Raw genomic sequence first — 24,412 nt, forward strand, 5'->3', positions numbered from 1 at the left:
TTCAAATGCTGTGTGGAGTACACTCATACTTCTGAAAATTCACCAAGTTTGTTTGAGAATACTTCAAGTTCAAAACAGGGGTTCCCAGGTCTGTCTCTATTACAGGAAGTGTGTGCTTGGGTGCAAGGTTTTGGTTTTTGACAGCAACATTTTTCAAGAAGTCTTTGAATACGGGCACTGTGAGTTATATTTTCAATTATCATTTTGGTAATGTTGAACTTTAGCCGAATTACTCAATTAGCGTTGTAAATTAATAGCTAAGAATCCACTGCAATTTAAGCTTCCATTTATCGGGCGTGGTGCTAAAACAATCACATTGCATCGTTTTAACCACACAACACGCTGGGCTCTCTCTCTCTGTCTCTCCTTCTCTCTCCCCCCTCCCCCCTTCCCCCTTGAAATGAAGGTGTGTTCAATCAATAAAATGTCTTACCTCTCCCCCCCCCCCCTCTCTCTCTCTCTCTCTCCCTTTAACCACATATGTATGCTCTTCATGCCTCATCTTCATCATCATCATCGTCATCTTTATCATCACGTGCTGAAGTTTTCTGACCTCCTTTTGTTGGTAAACTTTTTAACTTTTTAATTTTTCAATTTTATCATTGTGTGTCTGTGCGTCCCAAGGACAGATTGCAAGAAAAGGCGTAGCCTTACATCTTAATCCTTGTTAAATAAAGTTCAATTCAATTCAATTCTCTCTCTCTCTCTCTCTCTCTCTCTCTCTCTCTCTCTCTCTCTCTCTCTCTCTCTCTCTCTCTCTCTCTCTCTCTCTCTCTCTCTCTCTCTTTCTATCTCTCTCTCTCTCACACACTCTCTCTCTCTCTCTTTCTATCTCTCTCTCTTTCTCTCTCTCTCTCTCACACTCTCTCTCTTTCTCTCTCTCTCTCTATCTCTCTCTCTCTCACACACTCTCTCACTCTCTCTCACTCCCCGTTCCCTCTGAGTCTCTGTACAGAGTGCCAGGCATGCACGGCACTCACTTATGTCTTTGTCACCACTGAAAGTTGCTTTCCGGTCTTATTACAAAAGCATCAAGCCTGCAGCCATGCAGTCCAAAGCCATCAATAGGAAAATATCAACATGATGTTTTTACTGCATAAAACTTGATAGATCAGTTGACAACAGCAGATAAATTCAGTCATCTTCCTGCTTTCCACGATTATAAGTGTTGTTTGACACCCTCATGCAAGAAAAATGTACAGGTGCTTGTGAAAAAAACTGTGTAACAAGTGTGTTGATACTACTATTTAACTGGTGGACTGTGGATCCATGGATCCATGATAGGTCTCTGATGCGATATCTGGCGCAATGTGTGTTTTCATAAACAATTCAGTAGTTTTTACTCTTTGAGTGACTGTAACTCAAAAGGCCTTTTCGTGATGGTACATGTAATAGCACACTTGAACGAGTTACACCTCAGTTCAGAAAATTGAGAGTCAGAAATAAACCTGTGATCAATGAAAGAAATGGAAGTCGGACATAAATCAGTGATCAATGAAAAAAATGGGAGTCAGACATAAATCAGTGATCAATATAAAGAATTTTATTTAAAGTCAGACATAAATCAGTCTTCTTCTTCTTCTTGGCGTTCGCAGAGGTTACACAATCAGTCCAGCACTGGTGATAAATGTTGTCGTTTTCTCCAACTCCTGTCGACTGCCGTATAGTTTGGTCTGCAAGGGGGTTGGTGACGGCCACACTTCTTTTCGTTCCTCATCTAGTAAGGGACATCGCTGTAAGATGTGTTCCGCTGTTTGGTCCTCTTGACCGCAGGCACATGTTGGTGATGGCGCCAGCTTGAACTTTCGGTTCATGTGAGCATTGAGCCTGTTGTGGCCAGTACGCAGCCTGATGAGGTTGACTTGCTGCTCTCTGGACATTGTGTGGTAGTCATCTCTGTTTGTCCTTGGCCTCATCAATGCCTTGATGATTGTCTTCTGCTCACTAAAGCTGACACTGTTTTCAGGTTGGTCTTCCACGGCTCCTTCTTTTGCCAGCTCATCTGCCCTTTCATTTCCTGGTATCCCACAGTGTGCTGGTATCCACTGGAGGACAACTCTTCTGGTTTGTCTGACCATCTGTAATGCTTTGGCCAGCTGTGGGAGTTTGTCGTTCTCTAGGGCCTGAAGGACTGAAAGGGCGTCCGAGAGGAAGACAACTTGGTAGCAAGGGTCTGCGGAGTCCTGAACGAAGGAGGCGGCCTGCATGAGAGCTTCTGCTTCTGCTTTATAGTTTGTGCAGTGTTTGCCAGTGGCAACGCTGGATGTAGCTGTATGTCCCCCAGGGAACTGGATGAGAATGCCTGCACCTCCATTGAGCACGGCGTTAGTTGCTGATCCATCGGTGTATACATGGATCCACGCCTCTTTTGGGTACTGTTCGTCGATCAGGGCTAAGGTGAGTGCCTGTCGAGCTGTGTCATTCTGATCTTCTCCTGAGGTAACATGTGGAACACTGGTGCAGATCTGGATGCCTGGTTTCTCTGTTGCCTTGGGGGTTTCCTCTTCTTCTTGAGTCAGAGGTAGAGTGTTCTGTGGAAGGACTTCCCTGTACTGTCGAGAAAGTCTCTTGCTCTCGTGTACAAAACTGCTCCGTTTAAGCCGGTTCTTGGTGAGGTTGCTCAGTCTGTGCTTCATGGGGTGGTCGGGTAGGCACTTGAGCTTCTCGGCCTGTACCATAGTCTTGGCTTCTCTTCTCTGACAGAGGGGTTGGATGGTGGTAAGCTTCTCCATTTCCTTGATGGGCGTGGATTTCATTGCACCGGTGATGAGTCGGAGGGCCTGGTTTTGCACACGGTCAAGGGTCTGCAGGTTTGTCTTGGCTGAGGTTGACCACGCTGTGGAGCCGTACTCGAGGTGGGGTCTGATTGTTCCTTGGTATACTGTCTTCAGTATCTTCTCGTTCGCTCCCCAGGTGGTACCTGCCAGCTTCCTGAGTATGGCTAGCTTGCGCCGGGCCTTCGTCTCTGCCTGTGCAATGTGTGGTTTCCAGGTCTGCCGTCTATCAAAGGTGACACCAAGGTACGTTGCTTCTTCATCCTCTCTCAGAGGAGTTCCACCAAGCCTAATGGTTCCGGCTTTCTGCTTTGGCGACAGTGTGAATAGGGTGGTGGAGGATTTCTCCTTGTTGATGGAGACGCACCAATCTTCTGCCCATGCGTTCAGCCTATCTGCCGCTTGCTGCATTCTGTAGGTGGCAGTACTTGCGTGCTCCTCCTTGCACCAGATCACAAGGTCGTCTGCGTAGAGAGCAGCTTTGATCCCCTTGGGCATCTCAGACACCAGATCGTCGATGAAGAGAAGGAAGAGTGTGGGGGAGAGGACTCCGCCCTGAGGGACGCCATGACGAAGGAGGAACTTCTTGCTTTTGGTCTGGTCGACGTTAACTCTTGCCCTGCGGTTATAGAGGTAAGAGCGAATCCACTGGTACATGTTGCTGGACACGCCTTTCCTCAGCAGTTTTACAAGGAGTCCATCTTTCCAGACCTTGTCAAAGGCCTTCTGAAGATCTATCCAGGTGACGAAGACCAGCTTCTGTTCCTGAAAGGCATCTTCAACTTCTTGCGCCAGGTAAGTGACCTGATCTTCAGTGCTGCGGAACTGTCGGAATCCAGCTTGTTCAGGGGCGAGGAGGTTCCTGGATTCCAGGTACCACCTGAGGCGCTCGTTCACAATTCTCTCCAGGGTCTTCACAACACAGCTGGTGAGGCTGATTGGGCGATAGCTGGTGGCCTTCTTTGGATCCTTCCCTTTTTTTAACCCAATGCCCCCTGAACCGCCCGGCATGGCCCGCTGGAAGTGCCCTATGAAATCCCTGAAACGCCCGGCATGGCCCGCTAAACACTAGGTCACCTACTTTCACTTTCGCTTTGAGCCTTACCCATAAGGCCTTGCGACCGGATGTGATTAATGCACTTCCTTCCGGCTGCTTCATTCTGGCGTTTGCAGAGTTTGAATCGATGCGATAGTGTGTTCGCTGTGAATTTTCAAAGTTTGAGATTTTTTTGGCTGACATAATGGCGTTGAATGAAGGTTTGGAAGTATGGTGTTCGATCATGGGGAACTCAGATGACGATTCTGACACGCCTTTTGAAGGTTTTCTACTTGAAGAGGTGAAAGGGGATGAGTCTTGACATCGATCTGGGTGTTGTTATTCGACAACAGGACTTTCGGGAGGATTTTTCTGGGAGTTTCAACATATATTGGTGTAAATGAGGACTGAAGGCTGACACGTTGGACGTTTTTGAAGAACACTTGCTGGATTGTTTTTTTTAAACAACATTTATTACATCGGAAGTGGACAGAACATACTTGCATATGAAACTATAGTGTATTCTCGAGTTATTCTGCCATCTTCTATATAAATGTGAGTACTCTATGATTTTACATGAATTGTTTTGTTTTGTATGTGTGCATGTTGTGCGGAGTAGTTTCCCTTTGCTCAGGATTAAGAAGGCTGCCTGCCATTTTTTTGTCAGGGGGCATTGGGTTAAGATGGGGATCATGATCGCTTCTCGCCAGAGTTGTGGTAGCGATCCTTCTTGCCAGCTGCTGTTGAAGACCTCGAGTAGCTTGTTCTCTGCTGCACTACCAAGGTGGGTTAGCATCTCGTTGGTGATGCCGTCTGGGCCAGGGGATTTCTTCGCCTTTGACTTTTTCAGAGCTGAGTGCAGCTCGTGGAGTGTGAGTGGTTGACTCATGGCGTCCACTGTCGACTGTCTGGCAGGTCTCTCTCTTTTCTCTCTTCTTGCTTCTCTCTGTTTCTCGGGGCTAACATGGAGGTTGCTCTCAGCTGCATAGCTTTCAGCAAATTGGTTGGCAGCATGCTTTCCAGTTAGCACCTTCCCGTTCTCTTCTAATGTGATCTTTCCTCTGCTGGTGTTCTCATCATTCAACTGCTTGGTGAGCCTCCAGAGCTTTCTGCCATCCTTCTCAAGGTTCAGAGAGCTTGTTTTCTCTTGCCAGCTTCTCCGTCTTGCCTGTAGCTTCTTTTTGAGAAATTTGGCTTTGGCTTCCTGGAGGCGGATGTTGTTGTTTTGTGACGGGTTGACTTCTGCTTCCCTTCTGGCGTCTGCCAGATCATCATCCAGTTCCTGCAATTCATTGCTCCAGTAGGGCTTATAGTCTCTCCTGGCACCCCTGGGAATGGACTCACGCGCTGCTCTGAGGATGCTCATGTTTAAGTCCTTCGCCACCATGTTGATGTCTCGACCCTCGACTCTGATGTCTTTGGTGAGTTCGCTGGTGCGGTGTCTAAAGAGGAACCAGTTCGCTCTTTTGTAGTTCCACCGTGGGAAGGAAGCTTCAGTGCAGGACTCCATGCCCAGGGTCAAAAAGACTGGCCGATGGTCACTTCCACCTAGCTGTTCTCCGACCTCTCTGCTGGTTAGCTGGTGCATGTCTTCCGTGCAGAAGGCTAGGTCAGGAGTTGATGTAGTGTGCCATCTTCTGGAGTAGAATGTAGGGCAGTCAAAGGGACTGTTCAAAAGGATGAGACCTTTGTCGTCCTGCCAGTTCTCCACCTCTTCTCCTCTCCGATCCAGGTGGTCATATCCCCAACTCTGTGAATGACTGTTGAAGTCACCCACCACGATGAAGTTGGAGGCCTTTGCGGGGATCGTGTCAAGGGCGAGGTGTCTATCATTGGGGCAGTAGAAGTTGACAAGATGGAATTCTGATGTCTTCGTCTGGATTCGAATCACCTGATATTCGGAGTCCTCCATGTGCGTTTCTATCAAACAGGCATTGATGTTGTTCCTGATGAGGGTCAGGATTCCTCCTTTGCTTCGGTCTGTTCTGTCGGACCTAAGGCACTGGTAGCCTCTCACTTTGAAGGACTTTTGGGGTGTCAGGTGCGTCTCCTGAATACAGCAGATGTTGATGTTCTTCTCATGCAGGATATGCTCCAACTCTGTCTTCTTGTTCAGGATACTTTCTGCGTTCCAGTGCATGACCTGAAAAGGTCGCTGCTGACTGGGTTTCTTCCTGGTTGTGGTGGTGCCAGTCACTTTCCTCCCGCGTCCCCTGGCGTGACAAGACGGACGGGAGGGACCTCCAGTAGTTGGGGCTGAGTCCCTTTGAGGCATGGGACCCGACGCTGCTCCACCCTGGGGGGTCCTCAATGGGCGAGCGCCATTTCCATCTGTGCTGGTTGATTGTGTCATCATTTGCGTAAGTGCGTGTACCCGTGGTTTGTTAGAATGCGCCGTGCGGCCCGGGTCCTCCGTCTTCAGCATTCGGGGTTTTCTGTCGGGGTTACCTCACCCTTAGCTCATGGCCCGTACGTCCTACCCTGAGAGCACAGGGGGGAGGATTTTCCGGGATCCCACCCGGAGCCAGTTTGGTCCGCGGCCGCAAGCGGCTGATCTCCATATCTGAAGACCGTTCCCCTATCCGCCACCCGGGGACGCGCTGGGTTGGGGGTGGTCGCCCCACTGAAAATCTCACACTGGGTTAAGAAAGATCAGCCTGTCCCAGACATAAATCAGTGATCAATGAAAGAAATAGGAATAAAACATAAATCAGATATCAACAAAAGATATAAATTATGGGAGTCAGACATAAATCAGTGATCAGTGAAAGAAATGAAGTCAGACATAAATCAGTGATCAACAAAAGATATGGGAGTCCGAAAGAAATCAGTGATCAATCAAAGAAATGGGAGTCGGACATAAATCAGTGATCAACAAAAGATATAAATTATGGGAGTCAGACATAAATCAGTGATCAATGAAAGATATGGGAGTCCGAAATAAATCAGTGATCAATGAAAGAAATGGGAGTCAGACATAAATTAATGATCAACAAAAGATATAAATTATGGGAGTCAGACATAAATCAGAGATCAATGAAAGAAATGAAGTCAGACATAAATCAGTGATCAACAAAAGATATGGGAGTCCGAAATAAATCGGTGATCAATGAAAGATTTGGGATATATATATGTACATGTGTGGAGGTCGTGTGTGGGGATGTATCAAATGTATTCATTGAACCTTGGCTAGGTGGGTTGAGAATGCATCATATGTATAGATTTATTGCACCTTCGTAAAGGTGCATCTACCGGAGTAACAAGGAAAGTGAGAAAGGACAAAAAGTATGAACTGAACAAAATTAATTCCACACAAAATGGCCTCTGTGCACAGGAAGCAGCCAGGCTGATGATTGTTGGCAGGGTGTGAGTGGGGTCAAGTGTGGGGCAATGCCTAGAACTAGGAATAGACGGTGAGAAGGGACAGACTGCAAGGACTGCTGTACAGGGGGGGGGGGGGGGGGTAGTTAGCACTGCTGTACAGAAGAGGTGGGGGGGGGGGTGTAATTATTATCACTGGTGTACAGAACTGAGGTGTGTGTGTGTGTGTGTGGGGGGGGGGGGGGGGGGCGGGGGGTGTAGTTAGCACTGCTGTGCAGACTGACCTGATGAGACAGAAAGTGGACGCCAGTAGAGAGTGTGCTGTGTGTGCCAAAGCAATTTGTGCCTTGTTAATTGACCCTCCCTCTAAGTGGCGGCTGCTGCTGCTGCCTGCTTGATGGGCTGGTCTTAAAAGACGGGAAAGTCTTAAGGGGGGGGGGGGGGGGGGGGGTCCACTTCAATTAATTGTCAATGAACAAGCCAGTATATACACACTGCAGTTAAGTGAGCTCTAAGTTCTAAAAACATACTTCATTGATAAATTTCCCAGATTAACATTAGGTTTCAATTACAAAATTAATGTCGTAACTAGATATTTTTCACAGAAAGCATCTTGGGTTTTTGATATGTGGTATTTGTCCAAGTGGAAGGATGCTGTTATCACTGCGTGTAATGTCGTACATCAATAGATGGCTTGTACTGTGTGAAGGTTGATGGAGGAAGGAAGGTACACATGTACAGGTACCGGTCTTCAATCTGTTTCGATGTTTAGTTTATGCTATCTTCATGGGTCAGACTGTTGACATTATGATGTTTTTACGGCCGAGTTTTTGTATGCGACCGCTAATCCTTAGATCTGTTTTGGCAATACATGAACCTACTGTATGTATACGGTCAGCTTCGTCTGACCCAGTGTCTCACTAAGCTGGCCAAGGCGGGGGAGTGGGGGTGAGGTGTGTTTGCGTTGGCAAGTTATCAGGGTAATGGGGGGCAGAAGCCAAGAAAGTCCGTCATGCCGAAGAAGAGGCGTGATTAGTGAAAGGTTGTCGACCCCACACCGTACAGTGTCTTCCAGTTCCATCAGAGGAGACCATACTGCAAGTAATAGGTGGAGCCACTTAGGCTGCCAGCATGCCCCTCTGGTCACTCAAAGTCAGCAGTCTGTGGCAATCTGCCATGTACTGTGGAACCTCTTTTTTAAGACCCCCCAAATTTAATACTCCCACTCCCTCCCGTCTTTTTAAGACCTTGATTTTTCAGATTGTCTGTTTATGACCTTGATGTTTCAGATTGTCTGTTTATGACCTTGAAGGTTTCAGATTGTCTGTTCATGACCTTGATTTTTTTAGATTGTCTGTTTATGACCTTGATGTTTCAGATTGTCTGTTTATGACCTTGATTTTTCAGATTGTCTGTTTATGACCTTGATGTTTCAGATTGTCTGTTTATGACCTTGATGTTTCAGATTGTCTGTTTATGACCTTGATGTTTCAGATTGTCTGTTTATGACCTTGATGTCTCAGATTGTCTGTTTATGACCTTGATGTTTCAGATTGTCTGTTTATGACCTCTGTAAATGTATCTCCATTATAAGACTTCCTCCTTTTTAAGATCTGATATTCTTAGATGTTTGGAGGTCTTAAAAGGTGGGTCCGATGTAACATCTGGCGTAGCTCACCCGTGATTGGATGTATCATCATGAGTTAGCTCACCCGTGATTGGATGTATCATCATGAGTTAGCTCACCCGTGATTGGATGTATCATCATGAGTTAGCTCACTGGTGATTGGATGTAAGGAGTCAGTGTTAGCTCACTGGTGATTGGATGTAAGGAGTCAGTGTTAGCTCACTGGTAATTGGATGTAAGGAGTCAGAGTCAGCTCACTGGTGATTGGATGTAAGGAGTCAGTGTCAGCTCACTGAAGATTGGATGTAAGGAGTCAGTGTCAGCTCACTGAAGATTGGATGTAAGGAGTCAGTGTCAGCTCACTGATGATTGGATGTAAGGAGTCAGTGTTAGCTCACTGGTGATTGGATGTAAGGAGTGAGAGTTAGCTCACTGGTGATTGGATGTAAGGATGTTAGCTCAATGGTGATTGGATGTAAGGAGTCAGTGTTAGCTCACTGGTGTGTGTGTGCGTGTGTGTGTGTGATGAACATGGCCGATTTGTCCTTCGCTAGGGGTATGCAGTGCTTGTGCTGATTGACGACCATGCCAAAGGCATTGCACTTCTGCTTAATTCATAACAGGCGAATTCAGCGAATGACTCCGTCGGGTTTGTATGAGTTGTGAAGCAGTGAATATCCTTACTTTTAGTGAGACAAAGAAATCCACAGGCCAGTCACAATTGAGTGGTGTGTCTGAAACACGTGGACAAAGAGCACGTGTGAATAGTTTGTCTCACTAAAAGCAAGGGAATTCACTCTTTCACAACCCATACAAAACCGACAGAGTTGTTTTTGAACATGGTCTATTGACACGGGACGCCGAGTCCATTGCGGGCAGCACACACATCGCGTCGCGTCCCGTGGCGGCTGTACATCACGCCTGGCTGAATTATTCACTCTACTCGCCATCCCCTCCGACACCTGGCAATGGCTGGCCTCATTGAGAGTCATTGACGTCATACTCTCACCACGCTCACCTCTGCCTCTGACGTCACCGCCTATACCGCACGCGGGGCATGTCGGTACCGCGACTTCTGTGACCTTGCTGTCTCAGTGTCTGTCTACCCGTATACTGTGACCTACCTATCTTTTGACCAAACTGCAAACTATGATCAATACTTTCAGTTTTGCCACCTCCTTGAAGTGCAGTTATCAAAACTGTTTTCTTCTTTCTCTTTTTTTTGTGCACGGGGATGTCTTGGACTCATCAGCTATATTGGGGGAAAAACAACAACGAGAAAACAAAATGACATTCTATTGTTTTGTTTGAAGAATTGAAATCGGTTGGGGGTGGGGGAAGTCACGATGGACTAGTAACCATGCAGTGTAGAAGAAATAGTGTACTCTACAGTCCCTGACTGGGTCATCTCTTCAGTCTCACTGTTGGGGCCCCACGGTCACTCACGTGACGTCATTCCTTTGCTGACGTATCTTCAAAGCTTCGGGGGTCTCACACATACTTGTCAGTGATTTATGGTGGTCGACGACGACGACAGCAACATCAACAACAACAGCTTGATCGAAGCACGAAACTAAAGTCTTTTCATATATATACACGCGTGCAGGCATGTAAATTTAATAACCGGTTTGTGCTATTTTCTGTCAGTAAGTTTGATAAGTGTTACAATCCGTCAGGTAAACCGGACTTCAGAGCGTGAAACATGCGTTGTGGAGACAGGGCGATGTTGACACGGGGTATTACGAATGTATCTAGGTCAGGTCATGCAGCGGGCACACGCTCTCGGCTATATTTAGCTCACTTCTGGCTATATTAAGCTCCGTGTGTGAGTTCCGTGAAGCCAGTGTTTGCACTCTCCACCCTCCTCACCTTAATCATATTCATCCCACCCTCTGCGTGTGTGTGTGTTGAGGAGTAGGAAGGTCCGGCGGTATATATAATTATGTCGATCCCCTGTAGTACATGTAGTGATGAAAAGAACGTGTGTGCAGTGCCCTACCTGTGTGGTGAGGGTGTTTTCTGACATGAAAAGTTGCGGTGAAAAGATAACTTTATCAGCACGCATCCCTCCCTTCAAGCACCAACTTACAGCGCCAGACAGCAACACAATAATGTGACAGGGACACTACCAATCCCAATCGGAGCCATTTTTTGTCATTCGGGCATGTGACGTGGGGGGGGGGGGGGGGGGGGGGGGAGTGTTCAGTCGCTTTCTTGTGTTCTCGGCCTGGAGTTCGAACTTATTGTAAACAAAAGTTGCCGTTTAGAGAGAGAGAGAGAGAGAGAGAGAGAGAGAGAGAGAGAGAGAGAGAGAGAGAGAGAGAGAGAACCCCCCCCCCCCCACATACACACACACAGGCGAGGTCGAAAGCTTGGCAGGACTGAGTCGGTTAGTGTCAGCATTCAATGTAACTATTTTAGCTTTTCTACTACCTCCTCCCCCCGCACACACACAATTCCGAACTTCCAGTGTTGGGCTGGGGTCACATTACGGAGATTTAAGAAACGAAACGTTGGGACGTTTCGTTTTGAAGTTGTGGTAAACGTCATTATTTCGGGGGTCTCTCGCTGGAAAGGTGAAGGTCAACTGAAACGGAACGTGGAACGTCAAAACGCAGTCACGTTTTCCACCCCCAAAAAACGAACAATATTTCGTCAACTTTTGTGAGTATTTTTGCACACTAACAGTTTTATTTGTTGGCCATTTAATGCATTGCTAGATTCATCAACCCTTTCACAGTCTTTCAGCGCTGAGAATGTGTTCATTGGAGGTAGACAACTGTTGTGAACTGAAATATTTTGAAGGGTGCTGATCCTGGTACATTTATCCAACTTCATGGTGAGAAAGCAAATGGCGAAGCAGAAGTAGGTCATCGCATCGAATTTTTATTCTGGCTTCGTATGTGATCAGGTGCATGAATTGAAAAATGTGAAGCTCTTGTGCGTGCAATGCGAGTATGTCAATCCTTTATTGACTCGTGGAGTTGAAATTATGCCATGCCCAGTCAGCGGATCATATCCTGCCATGCCCGGCCTTTCATTCCGAAACGAAACGTGAATACATCTAAATCTTGTCTGCGGCCTATGCCGTCTCGTTACACGTTCCGTTTCGCGGGGTGACTCATTCACCAAACGAAACGAGCTGCAAAACGAAACGTGCTGTTTCTTAAATCTCGCTAATATTGACGTGGTTGCTTCCCTTTGACCGTCCTGTTACACCTGCTGGCCAGGGACAGAAACCTCTGCAGGTGTGACACAGGTGTTGTGAGAGCCTCCTCACATTGACACGCGCTATGGCTGGAACCACTGCGTCTTAGGGCGGACATCCTGACAGTGTCGAAGTAATCCACCGGGTCATTGCTGATATACAACACTGTTTGTCATGGTATCCCTCAACATTGACACAACAACCTTCCGTTGTCGACCGACCATTGGAGTGGCATAACATAAGAAATACGCAAGATAGCGTAGCAAAACAACCCGTCCTGGCTAGACAGTTGGCTTGACTTTCTCGTCGTATGTCAAAGTTGTCAAGTTATGCCTTTTCTGAATTTTCGTAGATTTTTTAAAAGGTACTGTACGTTTTTGTCAGATCGATTTTGGGGGTACCCATATTTGGAAGGCGCATTTCAAAGAAATCTCGGATCAAATAAGTGAATATGACAGCCAAGTGGAGTGCGTTTAATGGCATAGAACGTTTGAATGAAAGGAAACGGGAATTAATGTTTTGGTTCAGGTACCGTACAAAAATGGGTGCAATAGTCATTTTTGGCTGAGAGAGAGAGAGAGACATCTTGCGACAACGTAAGTTCGACATCTTGCGAGGTCACGTTGACCTCACTACATGGACAGTGTTTCGGAAAGGGGGGGGGGGTGGATCATTAGAGGTATAATAATAATAATACGAATATATATTTGTACATATCTCACCAACAGGCGACTCAAGGCGCACGTTATATAGCTTGAGCTGATACCTGAGCTGACCACCTTGATGAGGCAGTGGCCTCTAACTCCCCGCTTAACGAGTCACGGCGCCTCATGCTAGCGCCGCTAACACGGTCTTTCAGTACGGTCTCGGTATCCGGGTTAAGTCACATTTTACTTTTATTACCCCTGATATACAGACGGTTAATTTATTACCCCCGGTATACACGCGGTTAATTTATTACCTTTGATATACCGGCGACAATTTATTGTCCCGATCTCAATACCAACCCTACCCTGATCGAGCAGAGACATGATTTTCCCCTGTTCAATACGCTGCACCGCAGTGTGTTGGTGTCAGTGAGAGAAGCGTATCACGGTCACTGTGTGCTGACATGACTGGTATGTCATAATGTGTCATTGCTGATTGACATGTGCACGACACACGCCGTGTGACACATTTAAGTGCACGTCTCGTAGGTTATCAGCTGCTTTGACCCCAAAGAGCCTCGCACACACAAACGCTCTCTCTGTGTCGCCAGGTCGACACACATATCTGTGTCATTCAGCAAGCCACACAATTGGGGCAGGTTTCATAGACTCGCGGTGGTCACACTGACAGTCGGACCACTGCTTTGAAACCCGACTGCGGTTGTCCGAACGCCGCTTGGCTGGGGGAGGGCAGCACTGTTGTCGGGCAACTCCCCGTGGAAAGAGGCACAGCCGGCCGATTGAAATCTTTTTTATGAAACCCGATTCGGTCGGATTGCCAGTGCATTTTACTCGTTCAACTGCACTTGACTGTGATTGTGTCCCCTGGCTACTCGCCACGCGTTGGGCCGTTGTGAATGAGCGTAGTGAGGTTACGCCCCTTTCTTGGTCCCATCAAGCTGTGTGTATCGGTGGGGACATTGCATCACCACTCCAACCCTTCACTGGCTTAATCTGGAACGCGGCCAGGCGTGCTATTGTGTGCGTGTATGTCTGTGTGGAATCGCTTTGATTCCGTGTTTGCATATAATTTATATATATATATATAATATGGCGTGCTGTTAAGTCGTGTAAGTAATCCAAAACATGGTGACTGCTAAGTCTACCAATGCGTGTTGTGACCAGTGACAAGGAAGTTGTTTCCCTTTGCTTGGTCGGTGTGTGTGTACAAGTGTGATACCGAAGACAGCACGCTGTGTGTTCAAGTGTGATAGATCCTGAAGACAGTACGCTTTGTGTGTACAAGTGTGATAAATATTGAAGACACGCTGGGGTGGCAAACTGTGATTGACACTTGACTTGTGTGCATGCTTCCTTCACTCGCACATCTGATTGCACCCAACACTGCACTGGTCAGGAAACTGCAGTGAATGTTAGGACGGTCAGTGGTGTGTGCACCCACCAACCCATGGCCAGCTGATCGACTGCGCTGACCACACCAAACTTCACTCTCCATGAGGACTGTTTGACAAGGAGTCATGGGCAGAGGAAGTTAGTCGCAAGCTACCTGTGATCTGTGGTCCGTATTCTGACAAAAGGTTTATCTGTTTGCATGAAGACAGTTTTCGTGATTTGGTTTACATACGTGGAATGAAAGTCAGGGCATCGTTGAGCGTGAAGAAGATCATCGCATCCGGGATAAGGGTGAGCCCTGACGTGTGGTCACGTCGTGACATGGATGGGTCACATGTACACACACGCTTGCACGAACAGGCCGCTAGTTCTCTTCCTTCCTCACAGTGACGGTGCTCGACTCTTATTCACTTACTGGCGCTCCGCAACATGAAGCATACATTGTCCACACATGACGTCATCGACTGCTGACAAACATTGCACATTATGCACGGAAACAGCCGTAGGACGCCGTAGGACGATGTGTTGTGACTTAATGGGTTGTGACGTTGTGCTGTGACGGCGGAGAGGACAGCACAGTGATGACGGCCGATCAGAGTGACGTCACACTCAGCACAGACGACAGACCAGGCAGCCAGGTCAGTGTGTATTGTGGCCACACTGTCTTCTCTAACAGACCTCTCTCCTCCTTACCGGCACGGTTGGCCTAGTGGTAAGGCGTCCGCCCCGTGATCGGGAGGTCGTGGGTTCGAACCCCGGCCGGGTCATACCTAAGACTTTAAAATTGACAATCTAGTGGCTGCTCCGCCTGGCGTCTAGCATTATGGGGTTAGTGCTAGGACTGGTTGGTCCGGTGTCAGAATAATGTGACTGGGTGAGACATGAAGCCTGTGCTGCGACTTCTGTCTTGTGTGTGGCGCACGTGATATGTCAAAGCAGCACCGCCCTGATATGGCCCTTCGTGGTCGGCTGGGCGTTAAGCAAACAAACAAACAAACTCTCTCCTCCTTCTTTATGTAGAACGTCCTCGTGGCAACCATGCATATGCTTTTTAATCGCCAAAAAAAAGCCCTTTGCAATGATCGTCGTCATCTTGCAACCGTCTCTGATGAAATTCCGATACATGTATAGGCTAACGTTTTCAGTAATAGCAGGCTATGTGCTACAGGTGCCCCCTCCCCCAACCCAACAAAGAAATGCAGCCCAAGAACATGCTCATAGCTTCCACATCTGTTGACCAAATTACTTCATATTTGGAATAGATGAACCTCAGCTTATGCATGTTCAGTGCACAAAGTCTTCTTCTTCGTATCGATCACTAGTGCACAAAGTGTCAAGTTTGTATGTCAAAATGGTCTGACTTCTGTGCTCTTTCAAAACAAAACAAAATAGGGGATCGCCTCAACAGTGCGAGGGTTGACAGGGATGGCCAAATCGTCCGCCCGGTCGCCAGGGGCGAGTAAAAAATCCGCCGGGCTAGTAGAAACCGCCTGGCAACTCGCCCGTATGGCCGATGGAAATTCTGGTCAAATGCGACCCTTTTGATTGTAATATCGGGTTTTAAAGCCATATAAACACTGCAGATCAACTGTGGTATGTACCGGGCCAGCGAAATTTCTGCCGGGCTAGTGACTTTCTTGAAGTTACTCGCCCGGCTGGCGAGTTGAAATTTTGCGATTTGGCCATCCCTGGTTGACATTGAGTGGTATCCACTCTCAACTGATTTACAGTGCAAGATGGTCTGTGGTTACCATTGTCTGTCTGTGGTAACAAGGTGTAGGCAAACAGGTGTATATGTCCAGCGCTGTGTGAGAACCCTGCAGTTCTCTTCACCTGTCGTGCTGCTTTATTACCCAGGTAAACACCTGGTTGAGTTGTCAGCTACCTGCGGTACAATGAAGTGGCTTAGTACTGGCTTGAGTGCACATACACACACACACAGAGGGACTCGGGGTGCAGACTCTCTTCGGTGTCCGAACACCCCCGTGTGCACACATGCGCACGAAAAAGATCCCACGTTCACAGCGAAAGTCTCAGGGCTTGGAAAACACGAAGACACGCATGCATCATCTCTCGTCTCCGATTATCATGATCGTATTTCGATACTTTGACGAGACAAACCCAATGCTGGTGTGTCGAAGAAGACAGCCACAGCGGGCTTGTTCGAATCAAAGTATCACACCATATCTTCAACGTATTACCAATACCTGTCCCAATATGGACCAGTTGGTCTAAGAGGACGTTAAACCCTAATAGTCAGTCAGTCAGGGACTCGGGTAACATCCCCTTAAACCTGTACACGTGTGTCGAGAGGTAATCTGAGTGTCACTGTCAGCATTAGAGCTGTGATTGGAAGTGCAGTGATCTCGAGTCGTATTGTGTTTTGACACAGGTATATGATCTTACAGGATATGGTTTAAACAAAAAAAAGCACAACATGTGATAACCACTATTTGATCCGTACAAGAGCAAAGCGAAAGGGTCCATGACATGAGAGCGAACGGACAAAAGATCGAACGACCGAATATCACATTACGCGCGCACGTTTACACGCACTCAGTATATTGATGTTGATTTACTGATAATAATGCTATAGTGACGAGAGTACTATCAGAAGTTAAAACAGTGCGTGACGAGGAATTTAATTAATTCGACCACATGACTGTTTCTCAAGGCGTAGAGAGTATGTTCCACGTGCTACATGTTCCAGTCAGTAGTGCTGACGGTGTGTATGGCAGAGTGACTGTCACACACGTATGTATGTGAAGGGGTACAGTGTGTTCCACGTGCTAAATGTTCAAGCATTTGCTGACTGTGTGTGACGGTGTGTATGGCAGAGTGACTGTCACACAAGCATGTGTGTGAAGGGGTACAGTGTGTTCCACGTGCTAAATGTTACCGTACGTAGTGCTGACTGTGTGTGATGGTGTGAGTGATTGTCAGGCCCAGGTTGTGTGTGAAGAGTTACAGTGTGTTCCACGTGCTAAATCAGTAAATTTTATCTTTGTGTTGACTGTGTGTGAGAGTGGTGTGTATGGCAGAGTGACTGTCACGCAAGGGCCAGGGCGTGTGGAGAGCGGGGCCCAAGTGCCAGCAGGTCAAGGGGGGGGGGGGGGGGGGGGAATGCGTGACAGCATGCAGCGGTAGTGGCGGGTGTGTGTGTGCGGAGGGGGAAGTGTGTGACAGTGGTGGTGGCGCTACAGGATGTTCCCACTTGGCCGTACCGCCACAAGCCAGTGTCGTGACAAGTCTGACCCATGTCTGCTTCTTGTTCTCTGCCCTGTACTGTATCAGTAATAATACTGTAGGATCCCTCCCTTTCTGCGCAAACAGACACACGCAGACAGACAGATAAACAGACAGACGCGCGCAGACAGACAGACGGACGGACTTCAGAAGTACCTCAGTGCACCTGCATGTGGCCCAGTGTGTTGCGTTGCGTGTGCAGTGCCAGCAGTCAGCACACGATGAGGTCAGTGTCGTCACGTAGCGCTGACTACAGCCTGGCACGCGCCTCCCTCTCCCTCCTCCACCACCCCTATCACCTCCACCACCCCTATCACCTCCACCACCCCTACCACCCTCCGTGTCACCACACGAGTGACCACCCGTGTCCGAGGTCCTGTGCGCTCGTGTCTCACAGCGCGGTCAGCCAGGGTCGGCAGGTATGGTGTCCCGCCGGCGTGATGCATTGACACACCGTCACACTGACAAGTCTTGCACGTGCTGCACTCACCTGTCTAAGTGTCTGCAGTGGCCTATATACTTTGTATTGCTTTCTCTGACTATTTGACAGGCTGCAATGTTACTCTCTAACATCAGTGTGTGTGTGTGACAATGACAATGACAAATTCTTTATTTACGAGGGTAATGGCATAAGCAAACAGGTGCTTTTTTACATCCATCCCTCGTGTGTGTGTGAGAGAGAGAGAGAGAGAGAGAGAGAGAGAGAGAGAGAGAGAGAGAGAGAGAGAGAGAGAGAGAGAGAGAGAGAGAGAGAGAGAGAGAGAGAGAGAGAGAGAGACAGAGAGAGAGAGAGAGAGAGAGAGAGAACATGTTGCGCATGGGTTATTCATTGGGATATGATTGATCTGATCGTTTTGGAGGAGTTTCGTGGCGTATTTGACTTATTTGAAGAATCTGGGGAATACACTGTACCTTATTTCTAGTTTGAAACACACCACCAGTATTCTAAATAATTAATTCAAATTGAGTGAATCAGCTTCTAGACGTTGCTTCTCTTCGGTGCTGCGAACAGGTGGGGTACAAAAATCACACACACACAGATAGCCTCAGGGCCAATGCATATAGCTTCACCCTTAAAATGTACTCATGGACTGAGCTGTCAGCGAGTCTTTACTTAAGTCGAGTTTTGAGGTAGAAACTCTACTTCAGTAGAGTTAGAGGGCTATGACATGCCATTTGATGCTTTCTTTACTTAAGTCAAGTTTTGAAAAATGGCGCGGGGAAACTGTACTGAAGTACATGTACAGTATAGAAACTCTACTTAAGTCGAGTTTCTGAAAAAAATCGCCTGAAGTCCAGTTCAGGAGAGTTTCTCCAACAGATTATGTGTCAGGCTTTCTTATTGGCTTAAAGAAGCATGTTTCATTGCGCATGTGCGTGTAGTGATATTTGAGAGATCACCGGTGCATACGAAAGAGAAAGAGAACCTGAGAGCTGCAAAATGAACAGGATCGAAAGGGCCAATTTACCCGGGCCACAGTTAGTAGTTGATGCGACCAAAAGAATATTGCGTTTCTTGGAACGCTTTGGCAATGTCACCCCTGTGCAAAAGTGGTTCGCTAGCAAACTTCCATCTAAGCATGCGCGATCTCGAAGTCTGAGTACAAAACAAAGTGCATGAAATCAGCGAATCAGAGTGCTTGACACAAAAACCCTGATTATGTGCACTTCAGGTAGGTTTCCAGAAACTCTACTTAAGTCGAGTTTCTAAACTTAGAGTTTCCCCGCTCCGTTTCATACTAACTCTACTTAAGTAGAGTTTCTACCCCAAAACTTGACTTAAATAAAGAAAGCATCAAACGTCGCTTCATAGAGAGCTGTCTCATGTAAAAAGCGACTGTTCGCATGATCGCCCCCAATATGCATGAATGGGCTTGCCGTCAGCGAAGAGACGTTTAAAGTAGGTTGAGAGTTTGGTATTACAAACCGTTTTCCGCGAACACCCTGTTGCTTACACGATGAAAACTTTTTGTCTCTTCGCGAAGAGAACGTTTTGATATCTATACAACGCACCCCTGGTGTTAGTCTTAGCTCCATAGTGGTTTAGTAAGGGCGTACAACAATTTAGATCTATCTGTAGCACCCCTGTTGTGTCAGTGGCAGTTCACAGCACAGTGAACCCGGTTTTCTTCCCTCATCAATATGATTTGACACTTTGCTGATGACAGATGACAGTAACAATGTTCATGAAACGTTGTGTTTTGCACCGAGTGAGTCTTCACCAACACGTGTGTGCTTGCTGTGCATACAAACCTCTGTGTGTGTATGTGTGTGTGCGTGTGTGTGTGTGTGTGTGTGTTTGTGTTTGTGTTTGTGTGTGTGTAACTGTATGTTTGTGTGTAACTGAATGTGTGTGTGTTTGTATACGCAAGTGTGTGTATGTGCGATCTCGCGCGTGCGTGTAACTGTGTGTGTGTCAGAGAGAGAGAGAGATAGTATTAATTCTAAGGTATTGTTATGTTTTGTAATTGTGTGTTGCAGGTATGTCAGAAGGAAGGCTACATGATGAAGCACACAAGCAAATTACAGGTAAAGTCACTGTCTCCACTTACCTGTCTTACTCACCTGTCTTACTCACCTCTCTACCTGTCCTTCCACTCAACACCCCTAAAATGTCCACGGCGTTTTAGAACGAAACACAGCATAGTTTCATGCAAGGGAAGTAAGCTGTGATAACTGTTGTTAACCTTTTGCCGAGTAGCTTCCCTTTCTGAATGTTAGTTCCAAGTACCGTGCTTGTGCTTACTGTTTCCATTATACAACAGGTTCCTGAGGAGTCCTTCCTAATGCCAGTATTCTGTAAAGAATTCAGTCTGACTGCCTGTCACTTGCTCTCTCTTCGTCAAGACTCAAGTGTTGCACTGTGCTGTAACCCTGACCCCTAAGTCCCCCCCTCCTCCCTTCCCCTTTCTCTTCTTCTCGTTGTTCTTAGCCCAGCCTTTCTCACTGACATTTATACAACACTTCAACCCCCCCCCCCCCCCCCCTCACCATCATAACAATTATTGGGACCTGAGAATCACATGCATGTATTTCTTTCAAAAGAACTTTATTTCACTCCTAAATTACACAGTTTTCTCTTGCTACTTGCAGAGATGGAAAAGGCGTTACTTCAAGCTGAAAGGCAGACGTCTGTACTATGCAAAGGATACCAAGGTATGAATAACTTTGTTTCTCCAAGTCGTGTTTCTGCTTTGAGTGACTGCTTTGTATTGCTGACTTGTGTTGCTGCCTTGGGGGACTGCCTTGTGTTGCTGCCTTGGGGGACTGCCTTGTGTTGCTGCCTTGTGCGACTGCCTTTCCGTGTTAGTTAGTGTTGTCAGCACAGGTTGAACATTGCACATAATTATCACTACACTCAGATTCCTGCAGCCACAGAATCCTACAGTGACAGTGAAGTTGATGCCAGGTCATAAATAGTCTGCAGCAGCCACCAAACGTGTCTGGTCTCTGTTCTATCTACTATCTTGCCTCGCTTCTAGTCACACACACACAGACTTTTGACTTTTGGATAGTTTATTGTACGTATGGCCATTGGCCCATATACAAACCAGGGAAGAGGGGATGTGGGTTAGGGGAATTTTGCACATATACAAGTCTCACACATTTATCCTCACATGTTATTTAATAATCGTTTACAATTACAACGGTACCATCTCTAACATTGCAGTGTTTCAACATGCAGTTGTCGACGTTTTATGGCGTGGAAAATGAACTTAGCAACGAGGCGACACCTCTTAACATCTGAAAATGACAAAATGGTAGACACAGAACCTTCACACTGATTCACACATGCTTCCTATAAATCTTTTTCTTAAATCAGAATATAATGGACAGCATAAGAGGAAGTGGTGGTCATCTTCGGCTACATTTTCACAAAAAATACAATATCTTGATTCCATAATAGCACTGAATCGTTTAAGGTTGTTATTTATTGGCAATACACCAAGTCTAAACTGTGTAAGTGCTACCCTAAAACAATAAATGTCAATATTGAACAAATAACTGTCAACATGCAGCACAGATTTAAATTTAGCGTACAATTCATAACGGTCCCTTTGTGACACTGTGCCGGACCATTCTTGTTTATACATGTCACCCAATCGGAGCTTAAAGACCCTCAAAAACCATTTCACATCGCCGACACCTTGGTTAAGCCATACAAAGTTAAAACCAGTTTCAGACAATATAATTATTTCGGATTTCCGAGGCCTAACATCTTTTTCCTCTTTCATCCATGTTATACAACATTGTATAGGCTTGTTTTGGCAATCTGTCGTCTCTCATCATTAGCAATTTAAACCAATAATTCAGACAACGCACATAGGAGTTTACAAAAAGGGGGTATCTGCCAAGTTCTCCATAAACCATTCTGTTTGGTGTACATGTACAGAGAGAGAGAGAGAGAGGGACAGAGAGACTGACAGAGAGAGAGACAGAGAGAAACAGAGGGAGAGACAGAGAGAAACAGAGAGAGAGAGAGGGACAGAGAGAGAGGGACAGAGAGACTGACAGAGAGAGAAACAGAGGGAGAGAGAGAGAGAGGTCAAATACAATTTTATTTTATGAGGGTTGTGGCATAAGCAAACACACAAGTGTTTTTTTTCCAACCAGCACTTGCTCACAGAGGGTCTCCTCTAATCGCATACATATACACGGACATTTTGTTTCAGTCACTGCTGTTCGACGACATCGACCTGTCCAACCTGAGTGTGGCTGAGTGCAGCATGAAGAATATCAACCACAGCTTTCAGGTCAGTGCTCGTGCACCATGTCGCTCATTACTGTCACTGATCACTGTTACTGTGTCATATCACTGATTATTGTTACTATGCAGGGGTGGGACTTTTCTGCGAATCCACAACTTACGAATTCCGCTGGGGTAATCTATTTTTCCGTGTCCCATTTCATCCCAGTAGTATCTATAACTTGTTGACTGAATGATACGGAGAGAAGTGAAGATGGAACAGAACACTGGAGGCTTGAGAGTTAAATTGTGCTGACTGAAAACTCCTGATAACTAATAGTCATTTTGAGCTTCAATGCATTGGGGCGTCACTTGGATCATATACTATTGCCAGTATTGGATTATGGATACATGGTTCATTACGTTAGTATGCACCATTACAATGTTACCATTGTTGTGTGAAAGTGTTTTTTGTTTGGTTGGTTTTTACATTTAGTCAAGTTTTGACTAAATGTTTTAACATAGAGGGGGGAATTGAGACAAGGGTCGTGGTGTGTGTGTGTGTGTGTGTGTAGAGCGATTCAGAGTAAACTACTGGACCGATCTTCATGAAATTTTTTCATGAGAGTTCCTGGGTATGATATCCCCAGACGTTTTTTTCATTTTTTCGATAAATGTCTTGGATGACGTCATATCCGGCATTTTGTAAACGTTGAGGCGGCACTGTCACACCCTCATTTTTCAATCAAATTGATTGAAATTTTGGCCAAGCAATCTTTGACGAAGGCCGGACTTTGGTATTGCATTTCAGCTTGGAGGCTTAAAAATTAATTCATGACTTTGGTCATTAAAAATCTGAAAATTGTAATTAAAATTATTTTTTTATAAAACGATCCAAAATTACGGTTTTTGTATTCTTCATCATTTTCGGATTCCAAAAACATATACATATGTTATATTCGGATTAAAAACAAGCTCTGAAAATTAAAAATATAAAAATTATGATTAAAATTAAATTTCCGAAATCGATTTAAAAACAATTTCATCTTATTCCTTGTCCGTTCCTGATTCCAAAAACATATAGATATGATATGTTTGGATTAAAAACACGTTCAGAGAGTTAAAAAGAATAGAGATATAGAAAAGCGTGCTATCCTCCTCAGCGCAACCGCTACCCCGCTTTTCTGGATTGTTAATTTCACTGCCTTTGCCACGAGCGTTCAGTTTCATTCTGTGAGTTCGACTGAGCTTGACTAAATGTTGTATTTTCGCCTTACGCGACTTGTTTGTTTTTCCCCCCGCGGGTTAGGGGGAAGAATTTACCCGATGCTCCCCAGCATGTCGTAAGAGGCGACTAACGGATTCTGTTTCTCCTTTTACCCTTGTTGAGTGTTTCTTGTATAGAATATAGTCAAGTTTTGTAAAGATTTTAGTCAAGCAGTATGTAAGAAATGTTAAGTCCTTTGTTCTGGAAACTTGCATTCTCCCAGTAAGGTAATATATTGTACTACGTTGCAAGCCCCTGGAGCAAATTTTTGATTAGTGCTTTTGCGAACAAGAAAGAATTGACAAGTGGCTCTATCCCATCTCCCCCCTTTCCCCGTCGCGATATAACCTTCGTGGTTGAAAATGGCGATAAACACCAAATAAAGAAATAAAGAAAGACTTGGTTGTTCAATCTTCGACGAAGGCCGGACTTCGGTATTGCATTTCAGCTTGGTGGCTTAAAAATTAATTAATGACTTTGGTCATTAAAAATCTGAAAATTGTAAAAAAAACCATTTTATTTTTATAAAACGATCCAAATTTACGTTCATCTTATTCTTCATCATTTCCTGATTCCAAAAACATATCAATATGTTATATTTGGATTAAAAACAAGCTCTGAAAATTAAAAATATAAAAATTATGATCAAAATTAAATTTTCCAAATCAATTTAAAAACTTTCATCTTATTCCTTGTCGGTTCCTGATTCCAAAAACATGTAGATATGATATGTTTGGATTAAAAACACGCTCAGAAAGTTAAAACGAAGAGAGGTACAGTAAAGCGTGATATGAAGCACATGAGCGCAACCGCTACCGCGCCAAACAGGCTCGTCACTTTCACTGCCTTTTGCACTAGCGGCGGACTACGTTCAGTTTCATTCTGTGAGTTCCACAGCTTGACTAAATGTAGTAATTTTGCCTTACGCGACTTGGTTTTTTTTTTTGGGGGGGGGGGGGGGGGGGAGTGAGGAGAATGTCTTTTTTACTTGATCCAAACGAGTATAATTTTAGTCTCAGAATGCACCAGATTGCACAGATTTTAATGTACCATTTAAAAAAAATTGGGGGAGCATGCCCCCGAACCCCCCCAGAAAAAAGGGATTTCCTCGTTTTTCATCACAAGAGAGTCCCACCCCTGACTATGTGATGTCACTGATTTAAGTGATTACTGTCACTGATCACTG

At 45.9% G+C, this 24,412-nt stretch overlaps 1 protein-coding gene across 5 annotated transcripts in view; it reads left to right on the plus strand.

Moving 5' to 3' along the window:
* Positions 1–24,412, plus strand: part of LOC138983755 (diacylglycerol kinase delta-like) — a 144,916-nt gene that overhangs the window by 1,170 nt on the left and 119,334 nt on the right. For 4 of the 5 annotated variants that reach the window (XM_070357067.1, XM_070357066.1, XM_070357068.1 and 1 more), the window contains exons 2-4: positions 19,754–19,801; positions 20,366–20,428; positions 21,946–22,026. In XM_070357067.1, coding sequence (XP_070213168.1) covers positions 19,754–19,801; positions 20,366–20,428; positions 21,946–22,026 — 192 coding nt within the window. Of the gene's footprint in view, positions 1–14,317; positions 14,665–19,753; positions 19,802–20,365; positions 20,429–21,945; positions 22,027–24,412 lie in introns of those variants that run through there. The other variant, XM_070357070.1, reaches the window with a different exon arrangement.

Source organism: Littorina saxatilis, linkage group LG13 (genome assembly GCF_037325665.1).
Source record: "Littorina saxatilis isolate snail1 linkage group LG13, US_GU_Lsax_2.0, whole genome shotgun sequence".
Lineage (NCBI taxonomy): Eukaryota > Metazoa > Mollusca > Gastropoda > Littorinimorpha > Littorinidae > Littorina > Littorina saxatilis.